At 45.5% G+C, this 19,998-nt stretch overlaps 1 protein-coding gene across 2 annotated transcripts in view; it reads left to right on the top strand.

Annotated features, from left to right (window-relative positions):
- Positions 1-19,998, top strand: part of SEPTIN12 (septin 12) — a 494,943-nt gene that overhangs the window by 94,508 nt on the left and 380,437 nt on the right. For both annotated transcript variants that reach the window (XM_086941325.1, XM_086941326.1), the window contains exon 2: positions 656-856. In XM_086941325.1, coding sequence (XP_086797451.1) covers positions 656-856 — 201 coding nt within the window. The remainder of the gene's footprint in view (positions 1-655; positions 857-19,998) is intronic.

Raw genomic sequence — 19,998 nt, 5'->3', positions numbered from 1 at the left:
CCTCCCGGGTGAAATTGGCTTTTTTGGGCAGGTACCACCAATTTGTTTAAAAAAATATATATATATTTTTTTAACAGTACATATTTTGGCATAGTGAACCATAGGCATTATTCTGCAGTCAATACACATAGACAAATCATACATGGTACACTCATAGATTACTGTTGAGATTATCCACCACTCATGGGTCGCTTGTAAAGTCCCAGTCATATGCATAGCCTCAGCATGAGTGTAGGATCTCCCCATCTCTTTTGTCCCTGTTGCATAATCGGTACTTGAGTTTCATTGGCTCCAATCCATAGTATCTTAACCATGGGCCCCAGATAGGTACCCCCAATTTCATGTCCATCCTACATTCACTTTCGTTTTCCGTGCCACTCACTGCCCTTAACAGATGGCTGACTTCATGTGAAGCAATTGTTTCTTTTCTCAGCTCACCTCTCCCGGCCTGCTTTCACAGTCTACATATGATGTGTAAATAGTTTCACTGTTCTAAGCTCTCCTTTTCCTAGCAAAGACCTTAGAATTCTTTGTGCTGTGTAATAAGATTTACTGTTTTCAGTTCCCTCTCTGCCTGCTAACGAACACATGCAGAGTACGTGTTGTGTGATGAGTGTCTCACTGCCGCATTCTGTCTTCCTCTTTTCTGTCACAGAGAGTTGCTTGGAGTCGGCGTGGACTGGCATGGAGGACCGAGGGCTGCAGGCAGCAGTGGAAGATGATCCAACGGGTGATAATTGCCACCCATGCGGGATGGGACGTGAACCCTTCGGTTATGTGGGCATTGAGGCAGTGTTGGACCAGATGAGGCGCAAGGCCATGAAAACAGGCTTTGAATTTAACATAATGGTGGTCGGTGAGTACCAGAAGGCTCACCCAAGCCATACTCTGAGCACATCTCTCTGAAGACACTGACAGATATGTTTAAGCTTTAACTTTATAATAGCCTCCATCTCGTTGTGTTTCTTACTTTTTTTTACATCCTTAAAGCTGCATCGTACCTTCTTTCCAATGAGTTTGTCTCCCTTCCACCACCTCCTGCTTACACTCGCACTGACTCATGATTTACCCTCCCACAGCTTCTTCACCCACCTTCATAATCTTGGAGTCTTGTTTCCCTTCCCCAGTGTTTTCGGATTCCCGTTTCACGACTTCCTGCTTCCTCTTCCAATGCTGCATAAATCTACATCCTAGACATCCTGACAGTTTCTACTGCCTTCTAATTTAACTTGCACTGTCTACGGCTGTCCCACCCACTACCTTCTCTCTAATGCTGGCTCCTTTCCTACTGCCTCACTGCTGACTTTTTAGGTCTAGCTTTCTTGACCTCTTGTAAACTTTAGTATGCTTCTCTTGTGGGCTTAAAGCAGCCCCCCTGCTTTTAATTTGTTTGTTTGTGCTTGCTAGGGGCCAGTCCTGCCTATTTGTCCCTCCTTTTTGTCTTTGTTTACTCCCACTGGAATAGGGCAAAAGTATTGTGTGTTTACTCCTGGGTTGCTAATCTGTTGTTTTAGGGACTTTTTTCTATTTCTTCCATGCTCGTGTTATACTGTGGATGTGTGTTCAGCTTCTGTCCCTATTTTATTGCATCTTGCTTTTCCCTTTGTGCAAAGAGCACCTCTTCATTTTAGCACTTTATCACCGGTTTTGCTCGTCCCCATGTCACTGCCTGCGGTCTGTCACTCAGTCCCTCTCTCCTGTTGCTCTGAAGCACTGCTGCTCCCCACCATGTGCCGCCGCAGACTACCCCTTGTTCACTCTGATGCTATACAGAGTGTAGGAATGTGGGTTTCTTTTACAATACACCCCCCCACACACACACACACACTTTTTGCAATATTTATGATGTACTTTGACTGAGTGTGCCCTGGGTCCCTGTCAATCAGGTACCCAAGGCCTGTGTTCTTTCTCAAAACAGTACCTTTGTTTTCACAATTGGTACACATCTGGCCCACATATAAGTCCCTTGCAAAAGGTACCACTGGTACCAAGGGCCTTGTGACCAGAGAAGGCCTCTGAGGGCTGCAGCATGCCTTCATACCACTACCTGAGGCATAGATCAGTCACCCCTCTAGCAGGCCTCTTAGCCCTAAGGCAGGGTGCACTGTACCACAGGTGAGGACATAGCTGCATGAGCAATATGCTCCTACAGTGTCTGTGCCCATTCACAGACATTGTAAGTGCAGGGAAGCTATAATGAGTGCATGGGTTGTGAGTTGTCATTACAAACTCCACAGCTCCATGATGTCGTTACTGAATTCTTAGGAGTTTGGTATTAAACTTCTCAGCATAATAAACCCTCACTGATACCAGTGTTGGATTTATTATAAAATGCACTTAGAGGGCATCTCTAAGATGCCATCTGAAAAACGACCAACTCCTAGTGTATTTATTGACTGACCGGTCCCTGCCAGCCAGCCACCATGAGAGAGGTTTCTGACCTCATGACGTGAAAGCCTTTGTGCTCTCGGAGGTCAGGAACAAAGCCTGCTCTAGGCCGAGGCAAGTCACACCTCTCCCTGGCAGGAACAGCAACACAGCCTCAAAGGTGCTCACCTTGTGATTTGCTGATTTGGGAAGCTCCAACTAGTGGAGATGCCCACCACCATGTCCAGGCCTTGCTTTTGACGGCAGGACAGGCAGGAAAATTAGTAAGCAGTTTTGGAGTGTCCACCTAAGCCTGGCACAACCCTGGGGTTTTCAGGAGCTGAGGGGAACCCCTCTCTCTTAGAAATTCTCCATCTTGAATTAAAGAATTGGGCCCAATAGGAACAGGAATGCTCCCCTTTCCCTAAAGGTAAGGGGCACCCAAAGGGTGTAGTCATCTTGGGGGGCAGTGCCATTGGCTACTGCCCCAGCCTCCTTAACACCCTTAAACTGAGTTCAGTAACCCCCTTACATTTAGTATTTAAGGGATCCCCTGAACCTTGTTCCTCAGATTCAATGACCCATGTTTGAGAAGGACTGAAGAATCGTGCAGTAGTGGAACAGAAGAATACGACTGACTTGGCCCCAGCCCTACCGGCCCTCTCTCCCTCCAGTGACCCTGCTCCAAGCAACCAACGAGGCCCCCAGCCAGCAATCTCAAGGACCTTGGCGTACCTGTGCTGTCTTCAACAAAGACTCCTGTCTCCCCGGGACACCAGATTTGTCCAGCATGAAACCAACACAAGGACTCGGGATTCGCTGCACTTGGCACCCGACACCCACTGCCCAGATCTAGGTGGCCCATCAAACCAGTGAAGTCTCACTGGCGATCCTGACTTGGGATCCAGCTTTAGACAACCTCTCCTGACCTCCCCCCTCGATGCCTACAGCCTCAACCTGAGTGGTCCCCCCAACCGAGACCGGATCTGGTGCGGAAACCAGATGCCAAAAGACACCCCTGCACCCACAGCCCAACGGCCTTGGTGTGTTCAACCAGCAGTGTCCCAGCATCCCCCCACTATCCAACTTACCTCTCCAGTCGTGGGAGTCCTTCAGCCAACCTCCAGAACCGAGCCTGCAGCCTTTTTCCACAACCTAGGCATTCCCTTGATTTCAACGGGGCCCAATGCCTTCTTTGCACTCTGCCACTCCTGTGCTGCTGGTGGAGCAGTCTCTGTGCTCTTTGGTGGCCTCTCCAGTGCTGATCTTAATCCCCAAGACCTGTGCCCCAGCACCGCAGGTAATTCCCTATTACCAGTGCCTCTTTGAGGTGCTCCCAGCCTCCATAGGATAACATTGGGCCCAGTGTCCGCTGCACCCAGCTGCCCCAGTGCAGCTGTTGGTGCAGTACCTACATTGGTCAGACCCTGGCCCGGTGTTGACCCAAACCCCGGAGACTGAAATTGAGAACCGCTTACTTACCTGTACGTTACTCACCTATTTTTCTCCCATATGATTGCATTGGTCTCTCACTGTATTGTACTAAGTGTGATCCTGAATACAAAGTATCTCTGTATTGAAAAGCATTTCATGTAAAGTATTATTTGGTACCATAAAAAACCTATTGCCAATAATGGAAAGTATTGCCTAAAAGTCTACCTGCCTGTAACTGAGTTCAACTTGGTTCCTAAAAATAAAAGTAACAAAGTGATATTTTTCTACAAACATTGGCCTGGAGGCAGTCATTGAGTGTGTTTTTCTGCCTTGGATGAGTATGTAGACTAAATGCATTCACACTACCTTCTGATAAGCCTAACTGTCCAGCCCTGCTACCATTAAATTGAGAGTAAGGTATTATCTACTTTAACCCCTGCCATACCTTTGGGGATTTACTGAACTCTGTGCACACTATATCTCTTTTTTGTACAGTATATACAGAGCCCGTTTCATACACAAGAGACTTTCATAACACGCTGGCTGAAATATATGGCATAACTAAATGTTTGCGCTGGAATCTGACAGTTGCCACATGTAATGGGGGATTGATGTATGCTCTTGCAGCGCTGTGTTTTGACGAGCAATAAACTTGTTATAGAAAGTCAACTCTATGTAATTACAGCAACCAGGTTCATGTGTTGACGTATGCTCAATATCTTGTAATTCTGTGCAAATCATTTCACCTCCCGTGGCTAATAATAAATAAATGAGTTCTTTTGTAATGGAACTGGTTCTCATGTAAAGTGCTCCAATGCCTTCTGGTTGAGTTTGCGCTACATAAAACTGCAGCACAAAAAAATGCAGCACGATGTCATGTGTAAAAGCCAGGGGTGGCGGCTGATGCTGTTGCAGCTTTTTACAGCTAAAGTCTGGAATAGAAAGTGCTGTACCTCAGAACTGAGGAGAACCAACACTATGATCCTATTAGAACTTTGATGAACTGCAGCGCGCACTGCCTGCACTCTGGGAGTTGTAGTCTATGGTTCCTCTTATGCAGGGGCAGAATCCTACGAGTGGTTCCTCTAAGTCCTACCAATGAAACCCCTAGAAGCATGGCGAGCATACATTATTTTAACTTCCACTATTACTGCAAGAAGATTGCTTCCTGCCTGTATTTTTGTTCCCTGCTCTTAAGGGCTGTTAGGGAAGATGGAAGATAAGAATACAGGGATTTTCCAGGGCAGTGTTAACTTGTCACCTTCCGGCACTAGTGAATAGGTCACAGAGTGGGCGAGCTGTTTACCTCCCAATGGGGTCACCTGGGCCAGCAACCGTGAGCAGCAGAGGTGACAAGACTGTTTATTCGCTGATTGCTCAGGCAGCCACAGAATCACTAGAAAAGTCATAGCACAAACTTACCAAAAGCGCTCCAATGCCATACGAGTCACTGATTGTGCGCTAGACCAGTGCCATATAATAAATAAGAATTCAGAGAAATGTCTGAGATCTTAATATTGTTCCCTTCGTCTTTGCATCGAATGGCGAATGTTTAGTTATTTTGTGATCAGCCGGTTAGAAGATGCAAGATACAATACAAAATTCTATATGTTCAACGCATGTGAGTTGTAGATCACATGCTGTGCATAGCCTGCCATGTAGTGTTGGGTCCAGATGTTTGCACTTTGTTTTTCTTCGAAGAAGTCTTTTCCAGTCACAAGGTAGGTGACTCCTCCTTTCGGTGACAGTACGCATGGGCATCGACTTCATTGTTGGATTGTTTTTTTCCTGCCATCGGATTCGGATTGTAATTGCTGTGCTCCGGTTCAGCTCTGTTTCTCGGGTTCCCTTCGTCGCGCAATCCACTACCCTCAACGGTATTGTTTCTCGTTTACGTTTCCCATTCTCTGCGTATCATTTCGACTCAAAGACCTTTGATCGGAAAACTCATGGAGGGCCGTTGGGCCTACCCCCGTCGGGGTCACTAGTAGTCGATGGAATGGACTCCATTCAAACTCTGTCCTGGGTGTCGCACCAAGTTTGTGCGCACCGACCTGCGCGAAGTGTGCAACCTTTGTCTATCTCCGGACATGACGAGAAATACTGCAATGCGTACCAATCATTTCGATCTAAGAAGACACTTGGTGACCGTCAGGCTCGAGTCACGAGGTGCTACATCAAGGCAGCTCGGTACCGGACATCTTCGGCGAAGATTCCGATCAAGAAGAACAACAAGCTCAAGGAGCAGAGGAAGCAGAACACGTCTCCGTATCTGAGGCTAACTCTGACAAGGAAGAAGGGGAGCAAATTACACCGGGTCAGCGTACCGCGTACCGTGAGTACAGAAGCCCCCTTGCCCCAACAACACAAGGCCAAAAAGGCTCCGGTCGTTCCTCTGCCTGCGGCCCAAGGTCGGCACCGAGAAGAAGTTTTGAGCGCCCCGCCCTGGGCCAGGCGCCGAAACACAAAGATAAGCCTTCTGGCTCGGACTCGAGTTGGCCCCATGCCGGCGCCGAACGGAAATTCTCAGTGTAGAAGTCAAACCATGTTGTGGTCCATATCCCACCTTTATCTAAGACTAAATCTTCGGAACTGAAAGGTTCTGAGCCAAAACTTTCGACAACAAAAACGATAAGCAAAGACAAAAAGACTCCACCAACGGAGCCTTGGTCTGACGTTCCACCTTCGGATCCGAAACAGAAAGAGCCTGTCATAAACCCAGACACTGGACATATCCATTCCAAATTGCCTAAAAAAGGCAGATGGGCCAACAAAAAGAGTAACACATTCCTTTGAAGAGAAAAAATGTGTGTACTAACCCTTCACCACCTTATATTCCACCTCTTTCACCCACTGATCCTAACTTACTCATCACACCCACAAATTGACCACCACCACTATCTCCTGACCCACAGGATGAAGGGGATGTGGATCAGGATAGGCCATACTGATCCATGGGAGGACTATGACACTGACCCAAACACGGATATTGACCCTGACTTGTATCCGTCCAGACCCTCATCACCCGACGACAATATAGGTTACATTGATCTACTTAACAGGGCTGCTTATTACCATGGGGTGGAACAACATAGAGGCTTTAGAGGAAGATTTCTTATTTGAGACCCTAAGTTCCTCTCACAGAACTACCCATACACTGCCAATGATTAAGGGGATACTTAAACACGCAGATGAGGTTTTTAAACACTCTGTAAGGGCAAGAATCATCACGCCTAGGGTTGAAATAAATATGTAAACCCGCACCAACTGACCCTGCCTACATCAAAGGTCAGCTGCCCTTAGGCTCGCTTGCGGTTTCCAATGCTCGCAAGAGAGCTAACTCACAGACCACACGTGAGGCCCCTCCTGCTGATAAGGAGTCAAAATTAATTGATGCCTCTGGCAAAAGGGTAGCGTCACAAGCGGCTGATCATTGGCGCATCACTAATGCTCAGGTTTTGTTAGCCAGATATGATAGGGCTCATTATGATGAGTTAGAAAAGCTCATGCAATTTCTGTCTGATGAACATAAATCTAAGGCTAACGATCTTATTCAGGAGGGCAAACTAATCACCAATACCTCCATCAGGTGTGCCCTAGACGCAGCAGATACAGCAGCGCGCGCAGTAAACACCAGCGTACTGCTACGGAGGCATGCTTGGTTGAGGATTTCAGGTTTCAAACCTGAGGTGCAAGCCTCTATTCTCAACCAGCCATTTGACAAAGAACACCCCTTTGGTCCAGCAGTTGACACCTCGCTGGAAAAAATGAAAAAAGATACCGAAGTCACAAAGCCCATGGGTGCCTTGCAGTTTCCTCCGAGTACGAATTCCTTTCGTCGCTCCTTTACAGGGGTGGCTCCAAGAATATTTCCACAGAAAATCCCTCCTCCTCTTACAAGGGCACCAACCAATCGTCCGCATCAAAAGGCTATTTCAGAGGAGGTTTTAGAGGAAACATTTGTAAGGGAAAAGGCAGAGGCAACTCCACACGCTCTTCCCCCGCAAATAACAAACAGTGACTTCCTTCCACTATCCCCAATCATTCCACTCCTGTTGGGGGACGTCTCTCCCAATTTTTCCCTGTCTGGAACACAATTACCTCAGACAAATGGGTTCTACAAATTATCCAATATAGGGCCAGATGTAGGTAAATTCAATTTTGCAAGTCCTTAATAGAGATTTTTACTGAATCGCTATTAAGGACTCGCAAAATTGAATGTAGGTAGGAATTGCAAAAATATTTGCGATTCCTTAATATTCCTTGATTGTGAATCGCAAATTGAGATTTGCAATCAAGGAATACCAGCCCATTCATTCCTATGGGCCAAGAGGCCAATAGGAATGAATAGGATTTGCGCCTGCAATTTGCGAGTAACCAAGAGGCACTCGCAAATTGCGGGCGCAATTTCAAGGGTGCAAGGGTTCCAAAAGGACACCCTGTTGCACCCCTGAAATGTGAATGTGTGCCACATGGCACTTTTAAAAAAGCAAAAAAGTGTTTTTTTAAAGGAAATCGCTATGTACCACCAACTTGAAGTTGGTGGTAATTAGCGATTCCTTAAGGCTAAAGTGCCCTTTCTTTTGTGCTACTTACATTGCATTTAAGGAATCGCAATTAGCGATTCGTTAAATGCAATCGCAAATTAGGGAATCGCAATTTTGGCGATCCCTTATTTTGCGAGTAAGTTTAATCTTACCTACATTGCTCAAAGCCAAATTGCGATTGCAAAAGCTGAAATTCGGGGAATTTCGGTATTTGCAGTCGCTATTTGGTTTCCTACATCTGGCCCTCAGTTACTGCCTGGAACTTACAGACACTCCCCCAAACATTCTCCCATGATCACATATAATGTCACAAGAACATCTTACCCTTCTAAAGAAAGAAGTTCTCTCTCTGTTAAAGGAAGGAGCTATAGAACCAGTCCCATTAAAATATCAAGGGGTCGGGGTATTCTCCCTGTACTACTTAATTCCCAAGGAGGACTGCTCTCTCAGGCCTATACTAGACCTCAGAGAACTAAATCTATACATTCAGTTGGACCATTTTCACATGCTCACACTCCATCAAGTGCTCCTGCTCCTTCAACATGGCGATTTTCTGCCCAATCTGGACTTAAAGGACGTGCATTTCCATATCCCAATACACCCTGCTCACCACAAGTACCTCAGGTTCATAGTAGCAGGCCAGCACTATCAGTTAAAAGTGCTCCCATTCAGAGTAACTTCCACACCCAGGGTTTTCACCAAGTGCCTGGCAGTAGTCGCAGCTCATCTACGAAGACAGCATATTCACGTCTTCCCATATTTGGACGAATGGCTCATGCCAAATCGCAAATGGAGCTGTCTACGTCACACTTACAAAACAATGCAGTTGCTCCACGATCTTGGATTTACAGTAAATCTGTCCAAATCCCATCTACAACCATCCAACACACAAGCGTATCTGGGAGCCACAATAGATACACAAAAGGCTTTGGCCTACCCCAATCCGGCCAGAATCCACAACATGCAAACTTTGCTCTGTCACTTTCAGCCTCAACACTCATTACCAGCACAAGTGTTCATGGAGTTATTAGGGACGATTGCGTCTTGCATTCTAATAGTCCCTTACGCAAGACTCCAGATGTGTCCCCTTCAGGAGTGCTTAGCACGTCAGTGGAACCAGGCTCAGGGTCCCTTATCAGATCTAGTGTTGGTGGACGGCCACATCAATCACTTTCTGCAGTGGTGGAATACACAAAAGCTTTCAAAAGGGTGGACCTTCATTGACCCGGTTCCACAGATAGTGCTAACAGCAGACTCAAAGCGTTTTAAGTACATCTAGTAGGCAAAGCAGTCCTGATCCGTACAGACAACATGACAGCAATGTACTACATAAAAAACAGGGGGGGGGACATACTCTCTCCAGCTGTCACAACTAGCACAGACCATCTGGAAATGGGCTTTACATCACAAAAATGTATCTCCTTCCAGAACACCTTCCAGGAGTAAACAATCAGATTACAGATCTGCTGAGTCGTCAAAGACAACTGATTCACGAATGGGAACTCCACCCTCAGGTTCTCCTCCCATTCTTCCAAATGTGGGGCTTTCCGGACTTAGATCTGTTTGACACAAACCTACATGCAAAATGCCCTAGCTTCGCATCCAGGCATCCACACCCACTGTCCAAAGGCAATGCACTATGGATGAATTGGCCAGGGATATTTGCCTACGCCTTTCCACCTCTCCCACTCATTCCATTAGTGGTTCGGAAGCTCAGACACTAATCCTAGTTGCTCCCACATGGGCCTGGCAAATTTTTTTCAGAACACTGTTGGAGCTCTCAGTAGTTCCTCACCAAAAACTACATCTCACTTCCAATATTCTCACTCAGAACCATGGAGAAATAAGACATCCAGATCCCAGTCATCTCAATCTTGCGATCTGGCACCTGAAATCTTAGAGTTTGGCTACCTTAATCTCCCTCCAGATTGCATGAACATCATCAAAGAGGCTAGACGTCCTACCACAAGAGCATGCTATGTAGCAAAGTAGAAAAGATTTGTAATATGCTGCAATAACATTCAAATCGATCCACTGGATGCTTCAGTTCAAAACATTATTTGCTATTTATTACATCTGCAGTGTTCCAATGTAGCGTACTCTTCCATACGCTTACATCTTCCTGCAATAGTTGCATACCTACAGTACAGACACCATCGTCTCTCTTTAGAGTGCCTGTCATTAAAGCATGTATGAAGGGACTTAAAAGAATCAAGACTTCCACCTGCTCCAGTGTGGAATCTCAACATGTTCTTACCGGACTGATGGGTCCAACCTTGGAGCCATTGCACAGATGTGAACTGCACTTTCTCACTTGGAAGGTAGCTTTCCTCATAGCTATCACATCACTGAGTAGAGTAGGTAAGCTTCAGATACTAACCATAGAAGAATCATTTAGTGCACCAAAACAAAGTGGTTCTTAGGACCAACCCTAAATTTCTACCAAAGGTCATTTCTGCCTTTCATATCAACCAATCTGTTGAGTTGCCCATGTTCTTTCCTCAACCAGATTCTGTGGCAGAATGTGCTTTACACACCTTTAGATGTGAAAACAGCATTACTGTACTACATAGAAAGAACAAAACCTTTCCGTAAGACAAAGCAACTATTTGTGGCTTTTGCTCCACCACATAAAGGCAATCCCATAGCAAATGCAGGTATTGCACGGTGGATAGTCAAGTGCAGTCAAACATGTTATGAAAAAGCAAAACAAACATTGCCAATTCCCCCTAGAGTGCACTCCACATGCAAACTGGGGGCTTCTATTACATCCTTAGGAAATATACCCATGGATGACATCTGCAAAGCTACAACATGGTTTATACCTCACACATTCACAAAAGACGATTGTGTAGATATGTTAGCAAGACAGCAAGCTAGTGTGGGCCAAGCAGTTTTACGTACACTATTTCAAATGACTTCAACAGCTGCAGTTTAGCCACCGCTTTGGGAGATAACTGCTATATAGTCTATGCACAGCATGTGATCTACAGCTCACATGCCTTGAACGGAAAATGCTACTAACCCAGTATGCATCTGTTCTTGGCATGTACAGCTGTAGATTCACATGCGCCCACCCACCACCCCGGTACCTATACCTGTTGCAGTGATATCTTACTTAGATACATGTATACGTGGACATCTCTTTCTACTACTCTCACTAACTCCATCATCACCCTCTGTGGGAAAACAATCTAACAAGGGAGTCGATGCCTATGCGCATTATCATCGAAAGGAGGTGTCACCTACCTCGTGACTGGAAAATACTTTTTCTAAGGAAAAACAAAGTGCAAACATCTGGACCCAACACTAGATGGCAGGCTATGCACTGCATGTGAATCTACAGCTCTACATGCCAAGAACAGATGCATACTGGGTAAGTAGCATTTTCCTTTAAAGGAGAGGAAATAATGAAGGATACAAACACATTTTTTGTTTTTCTTATCTCAGGTGGCAATAAGGACTGGATAGTTGCTCCTACTACCCCACCTGTGCGTTTTACTAAGTCAGTGCTGAGTTTCAGAGTTATATTTGTCTAATATAGTTCAGTGATTTCATTTTGTGGAGGGGGTGTGGTCGGAATGGGCTTGTCGCCTGTTGGTGGCAGCTAGCATTCTTCCTCATCTACTCTTCCTATCCCAACTTCTGACCTGGAACATCTTGTGGCCTTTCTCCAAAATCCCTCACTTTGCCTGCCCCACCAAATAGTATTGATACTTTTGTTTTTTTAATAGCCAAAAGGTAGGTACTCAACAAATCTCATAGGCGTACACACCAGGTACTGCATGGTCATCAGTGGTACAAACCTATGAAACTGTAAAGCTGTTGGCAGGTGGCAGAGAGATCTCTCGAGTTTCCCAGGTCTAAGAGCGAGTAGCTCGCCCAGTCCAGGTTTTTCTACGTGCATTCAGTGCATTCCAAATAGGGCGCAGGTCTTGCAACCTTACACCATAATGCAGGTGTCTCCAACCGCTTGATCTGGAGCCACCAGTTGCTCATACATAATCACAGAATCATAATCATAATAATAAATAAGTGTTGGCTTTCCTTTTAAAGTTAAGGGAAGCCTATGTTTATTTTACTTTATTATCATCAGGCTGCATATAGCCGGGTCTGATAATGAGCAAACTCCAGCTTTATGGCCTAATGTGGAGCACACACATTAAGAACCAAAGCACTGAGGTATTTTACTCTTATATAAAAGTCCTTGTCAACTCCATATTGGAGCTGAGAGCAACATAATGTTTCTTATTGCTTTAAATGGGAGAAAATTCAAATGAAGGATTAACTTAATGATTTCATTTTCTCTCATTTAAAAGAATTGCATTTACAAAATAGCAGGCATTTTGTGTTCAGTGGCCGGTAGACAGTCTAAGTGCCCCTTCCTGTCACCAAATTCGCCGACTCATGTTTGATTTTTCTTAGTCATTCAATGCAGTGTTTTTCTCGATTCCTAGTACATTGGCCCCACTTGCAGTTGCATGTACACACATTCTTTCAAGAAAGGGGGGTGACAAAGTGCACACCGATGTATTCCAACTTTTCTTCATGAAAATTGTTCATCATTTAAATAGTTCGCGTGCAAGCCCGGAAGCGTGGTCTGCCATGAGCCACGCTTGTGTACAACATTTCAAGCCTGTAGCGAAGAACACCCCAAATCCGGACGCACAGCTTATTCCAAGTGCATAACAAAGATGCCAAATTTATCAACATTTCAAATTTTTTTTTATTCTTTATTCCATGTTTCCCATTCCTTCAGATTATTCATTTCTTTTTATCTTGTCACATGAGAGACATTTACATGTTCACTGTATTCTAAGTGCAGCAGAAATGCCAATCCAGGCCTTATTCTGAAGCACGAATTGTATATGAATTTTCCACAATAGTTGATCTTTATCGCCCAATGCATTTCGATGGTGCCTCCCTTCTCTACTCTCTGACACAGGTTTGTCCATTGTGCTGCAGTCGCTCAGTCTCGTTCCTGCAGCCCTTAGTTTTCTCTTACTCTGTGCCTCTATGACCATTTCTGCCTTGCCATCTCCTCTTTATCTGCATAGCCATACTCGTTTCTCCTACTTCCCTTCTTTTCATTGTCAGGGTGTACCTGTCGATCGTCTCTGCCCCTTGTTCCCAATAATATTGTGCACCTTCTGTACTTCTTGTTCCCTCCATGCCAACGCACCCTTGTCTCACCTCTGTTTCGTTGTGTGCCAAGCGCATTAATGTATAATGCACAGTAAACTGATATAAGTAGTGTTTTTACATATCATCCAATGGCTAATTGATCAGCCACGTCTTCAATTTCTTTCTAAATTTAACACTTTCTCCCACTGCCTCCTGATTTCAGGAAACCCGTTCCACTATCTTACAGCTACCACCTGTAGCATTTTGCTGCCAAATGTGCTTTTTATGCACAATGGAATTCTCTGCCTACCATTTCTGGGAGCTGTTAATTCGCGACCTGGCACAGAGTCCATAAGCGATGCCAGAACCAATACCAGCCTTGACGTTGGTTGCTTCAGTGCCCTCTTAGCAGTACACCATCATGTGGGTTCACTGTCCTTTTGGGCTGGAAGCATAGGTCATGGCCCTCTCCACTGGTAGCCGTCACACAACATGACACTGAGAAGCTTAGCCAAGTGAAAGACTACGTCCAATGTTCCCCCAAGTTAGTGGCCTTATAGACTCTCCCTGCCCCCGATGTTTAGAGGTGGTTATTCAATGCTCCGCTCCATTGTGATGAAGTCTCCCCATCTCCCCTGTCTTTCAGCCATTGCCTCCAACCTCCTATCTGCTACCATGCGCCACCCTCACCTGCTTATCACAGTGGGTAGTCTTCCTCTCTCCCGCAGTCCCCCGTGCTCCCTATCTTTTAATTCTCTGCCATGGTGTTCCCTTCGACCCCCCCACACCCATGGTCCCTCCGCCAGACTCCTTGTCTGACCCCGTTACCTCAGCATTACCATATTTCTGTTTGCCCTTTGTACACTTTCTCTGTGCCAACAATCTCCTCTCCTCTTCAATCCTCTTTCCCATTTGCATCTTTCTTGCCAACATGCTGCTGTCCATTCTCTCTTCCTGCTGTTCCCGTACACTGCTCTTGGAACCAGTGTTGCATGCTACCTCTGCTCCTCTAGTACCAATGTCTCCATGTTTCTGTCCACTGTGTCCCACCAGTGCCAAACACAATAAGCTCATGTCTGCCCGTCCTGATGATGCACCTGTCCCCTATCCCCTTTCTGCCCTCTCTACATCTCAGGTACCAGTGTCTCCGTACACCTGTTTGTCCCCTGCCACCAATAACTGTGTTAATATGAAGCTGTCCACCATCTCTACCCCCCATTCCCATGCCCTGCACTCCCTCTGTCCCAGCGCCATTTTCCAATGCACTTGTCTTCTATCTCTGGTATCAAAGTCTCCCTGCACCTTTGGCCGTGTCCCACCATTTGCCATGTTAAGATGATACTGCCCACCGTCTCTGCCCCTTCTACTTTTGCCCCTTTGCTGCTGTCTGGCCTCGATTTCACAGTCATCACGATTGTGTCTGCCATCTCTACACCCCTTGTACCCATGTCCGTTTGAACCTGTCCACCCTCTCTGTACTCTGGTACCATATTCCAGCCTATCCATTGTTAGCTCTGAATGTAAGTGAATTCCAAATAATTGTTGCTTTTCATTCAACATGTGTGTTGGGGGGCAGGGGGAGTATGAATATCCATTGGCACGACATGGATTTATGCTCTGCTTTGCATGCTGGGTAGGATGAAAGTGGGCTGTTGTCTTCATGCGGCGCCAACTGGCTGTAAGCACATATCAAGTCTTTGCCATTTTTCTTTGACAATGACACCTTGGTATTTACGGCCATTTTATGGGGGAAGAAAGCGGAAAAGTGACTATGTCCTCTGTCATTGTCATAATTTCCCTATTCCGATCATTACTCTGTGTCCTTTCTTCCTTCTCGCCTCCGTACTTCTTCCTGCCCAGGCCTAATTCCACTAGTGAAGCCATACACCTGCTAGTCTATTCTAATCTGTGGCCTTTGCAAATGTCTGCCCCTGACTTGTGTACCCTGTGCAACATGCTTCTCCCTCATGCCTCTTCCACATGCTCCTGTACACCCACTTTGGTCCCCATTTACCTGTGCCACTAAGGCACTGCCCATCTTCTATCCCTTGTATGCACTCTTTGCCAGCATAGCCCTCCACCCTCTTGCTTCTTCAAGTACCTTCATTGTCCACTAAACCTTATTTAATCAATGTTTCCTCTATGCCACCCTGGGACTGCCTTTTCTCTCTGCCTACTGTTCCATCTGTGCTTTCGCAACACTACCCAACTCCATGTTCCCAGTGTGCTGGGTATCAGAATTTATAGGAAAGTGCCCTTTTTGCATGGTTACCATCCACTTTTTGCCTGATTTGTGATGCACTTTGACTGAATGTGCATGGGGTCCCTGCTAATCAGGTTCCCAGTGCCTGTGTTCTTTCCCAAAACTGCACATTTGTTTCCACAATTTTCACACCTCTGGCCCGCATACAAGTCCTGTGTAAAAGGTACTAATGGTACCAATGGCCTTGTGACCAGCGAGGGTCTCTAAGGGCTGCAGCATGTATTGTGCCATCCTCAGAGACCTAACACATATACACTGTCATTGCAGACTGTGTGTTTTTGTGCAGATAAAACTTAAGAGTCAACATGGCACACATCCCCCTGTGCCATGCCCCCAAACACTGCCTGTGGCATAGGTAAGTCGTCCCTCCAGCAGGCCTCGCAGCCCTAAGGTAGGGTGCACTGTACTGCAGGTGAGCGCATAGCTTCATGAGCAATGTGCCCCTACAGTGTCTAAGTCCATTCTTAGACCTAAGTGCAGTGATGCCATATTGAGTGCATGGACTGGGAGTTTGTCATTACTAACTCCACAGCTCCATGATGGCTTTACTGAATGCTAAGAAGTTTAGTATCAGACCTCTCAGCACAATAAACCAACACTGATGCCAGTGTTGGATTTATTGTACCACGCACTCACAGGGCATCTTAAAGATGCTCCCTGAAAATGACCAACTCCCTAGTGTACAGCTGACTGGTCTGTATCAGCTTGCCACACTCAGACATGTTTCTGACCCCCTGAGGTGCGAGCCCTTGTACACTTGTAGGTCAGGACAAAACCTGCTTGAGGTAGAAGTGCTTCTCACCTACCCCCAAGCAGGAACAGCATTCAGGGCAGTGAGTCTCAAAGGCTTCCTGCCCTTTGTTATGCTAGCCAGGGCCTCTCCGGCTAGACGAGATGCCCCGCCCCCGACCAAGCCCCACTTTTGGCAGCAAGGTCTGCCAGACAATCAGTAAGCAGGAGAGATGTGTCCCCTCTCAGCCAGGACCACCCATAAGATGTCCCGAGCCGAAGTGACCCCCTCCTTAGAAAATCCTCCATGTTGGATGGAAGGAGTTTAGCCGCTCAAGTTACGGGTTGCCCCCTCTCCAAAGGTAGGGGAGAGACAAAGGGGGTATTCAACCTAAAAGTAAGCATCCCATAGGCTACTATCTGCCAGTACCTGTAACGCCCCTAAATTCAGTATTTAGGGGCAACCTTGATCCTCAGATTCCTGCGACCTAAGAAGGACAAAGAAGACGCCGTGCAGCTAAGCTGGTAGACGAATACAGATTTGGCTCCAGCCCTACCGGCTTGTCTCCTGCTTAAAGACTCTGCAAATAAGACCACTCTTGTCCTGCAGCCTGTGACTTCCAGAAACCCAAGGAAGACTTTCTGAACTTCAGCAAAGACCAGATATCCAGAGAACAGTAGCTCTGTCAACAAGAAACCAACTCCAAGTTCTCCAGCTAGAACTGGGATTCATTCCCACTCTGCACCGGACGCCCCACGCTTGAGTCTGAGTGGCTCACCTGTCCAGTGAAGTCTCCCCAGCGATCCTGACCTTGAAACCATTGGTGGCTGACCTCTCTTGGATTTCACGAAGACGCCTGCAGCCTCATCTCGAAGGGTCCCCCTAACCGCGACCAGCTCCAGTAGAGAAGTTCCAACATCTAAAGGCACCCCTGCATCCTCTGCCCCCAACTTTGGGGGGGCACAGCTGACAGTGCCCAGACGTCTACCGACACCTCTACTTACCTGCCCAGCTGTTGGTCACCTTTGTCCAGCCTCTTGTTACAAGCCTGCAGCCTCTTTGTGCGACCGAGATTCCTCATTCACTTTCATTGGGCACTCAACGCTGATTTGTACCCTGCACCCGGATGCCCTTGTGAAGCTGGTGGTGTATGTTCAGTGCTCAAAAAATATACAAATTTCCTTTTCCAAATTTTCAACAGGAAATCCTTAGGAATCACTAAATTGCATAAAAACAGGCGGACTATTGTAAAATGATTACAGGTTACCAAATTTAACCAAACTTCTTATGTAAGGTCCAATTTATATAAAGGCTAAGTCACACATAACCCAATATCAAGATTCTATATATGTTTTTTTATTGTTGTTGTCGATTGTTGAATTACCAGTACATTTCTAGAATCAAATAATGCGGTTAAAAACACACGGTCACATTGTTTATAAAAATATATTTACTAAAAGTTCAGAAGTCACAAAACTTATATGCAGAAATTATTACACTTAAAACATAAAATTTATTAACAAACATGTTTGTTAATACATTTTATGTTTTAAGTGTAATAAAATGAATTTTGAATGCTTGTTACCCATTCCTTTTCTAAGTGAAAGGGTATCTCCCTCTATATTTAGTTGTATGCTCAGTGCTGCCCTATAGCCCCCACCATGCTTGTTGGGGTGCACCCAGTCTCCAATGACTAACATTGGAGTCATTGACCTCTTCACTTAGTCGCCCCAGTGCCGCTGGTGATGCAGTACCTACCTTCATATGACCCTTGACCAGTGTTGGTCTAATACCCTGAAGACTGAATGTGTAAGTAGAGTACTTACTTGTAAATGTGCATACTTTTTTTTCCTCACATAGGATTGCATTGCATTTCTTGATATTTGCACTACTTGTCTATTTCTTACCTTGCAAAGCTACTGCTACTGTTGTTGGACACCACAAAGTATTTTCAGTATCACTGTAAAGTATTTTACTGCTGTTGCATACCCATTTCCACTGTACCTAAAAAGTATTGCTATTTTAAACTGGTACTTACCTGCAACTGAGTTTCTCTTGCCTCTAAAATAAAAGTAACAAAGCAATATGTTTTATACAAAACAGTTGCACTTGGATTCAGTCTTTGAGTGTGTGTAACCATTTCTTGTCTGAGTGTGTACAACAAATGCTCAACGTAGCCCTCTGATGAGCCTAACTTCTCAACCACACTACTACAAAAGAGAGTAAGGTGTTATCTACTTTAGCCTCTGTAAAGCCCCTGGGGATCCACTGGACTTTGTGGACACTATACCTTACTTTGGTATAGTATATACAGCGCCAGCTTCCTACATTGGTGGATCAGTGGTGTGGTCTACGACTTTGCATGTGTTGGACTACTTTGACAAAAAGTGACCACAGGACTATAATCAAAAACTGCCTTTAGATTCACTGTATTTCTAAATTGACAATAAAAAAATTAAGTCTTGGTAGGGCCTTGGTAAGTCCCTTTAGTATTTTAAAAGTTTACTTTAATTAGAGGTAAAATTGCGTAGAAGTTTTTTTTTAGTCCTTGTAAAAAGGCCCCAACTATTAGTAAAATGATGGAAGATGTAGAGAATGTGGTTGTGGAACTGAACCCGACCCCTTACCTCCATCTTGGCTAGAAGGAGCTAAGGACCCTTTGCAAACTTTAAAAAAAAAATCAAAACTGGTTTCAATCCTATAAGGTTAAGCTCCATGAGCTCCTGGCAGAATATGCCAAGGAACACCCTTTTGAAGATGATTGCCTTCCTGCAGAAGGAGAAAGTAGTGACGAGGAGAACAATTCCCATCCTCCTCACCTAATTAGAGAGGTTGTGTCCCCTGCACCCATCCTCCCAAAAGTAGCGATTAGGGTACCTAGATCCCACACAGCTGGGAGAGGCACCCCAAGTGACACTGATGACAGCCAAGATGAAGGAGATATCCTTTTAGTAAAGTTGACTAAAAAACTAGCCCTGGAGGATACACTCAGGCTACAGAAAAGGAAAGAGCAGAGATGGGTCTAGCCCCCATAAATGGTGGCAGCAATAGAATACCTAGGGACAGAAAAAATTCTTATGACCGTAAAATCCCGAAATGGATTGTTCCCAAATATGAGAAAGGTGATGATATCACAAAATGGTTCACAGCCTTGGAGAGGGCCGATGGAATGGGAAAAGTGAAGATGTCACACAGGGGAGCATTGCGTTGGGAACTGTTCACTGGTAACTGAAGGGACAGACTCCTGACCCTTACTGGGGTAGATGCTGAGTCCTATGACCTCATGAAGGTTACCCTGATTGAGGGCTTTGGACTCACCACTGAGGAATATAAGAATTAGATTCTGGAAAGCTCACAAAACCCTGAGTAGTCCTAGGTTGACTTCATAAACTACGCAGTGCTACGCAGTGAAAACACTAGATAGTTGGTTAACTGGAAGTGAAGTGCATGACTATGCTGGGCTTTATACTCTGTTTATGAAATAACACATTTTAAGTAATTGCATTTATAAAAAGTTGAATCAGAATCTGGTC

Source organism: Lissotriton vulgaris, chromosome 10, assembly GCF_964263255.1.
Source record: "Lissotriton vulgaris chromosome 10, aLisVul1.2, whole genome shotgun sequence".
NCBI lineage: Eukaryota > Metazoa > Chordata > Amphibia > Caudata > Salamandridae > Lissotriton > Lissotriton vulgaris.
The sequence above is the reverse complement of the archived record's forward strand: the minus strand, read 5'-3'. Positions and strand labels throughout refer to the sequence as shown.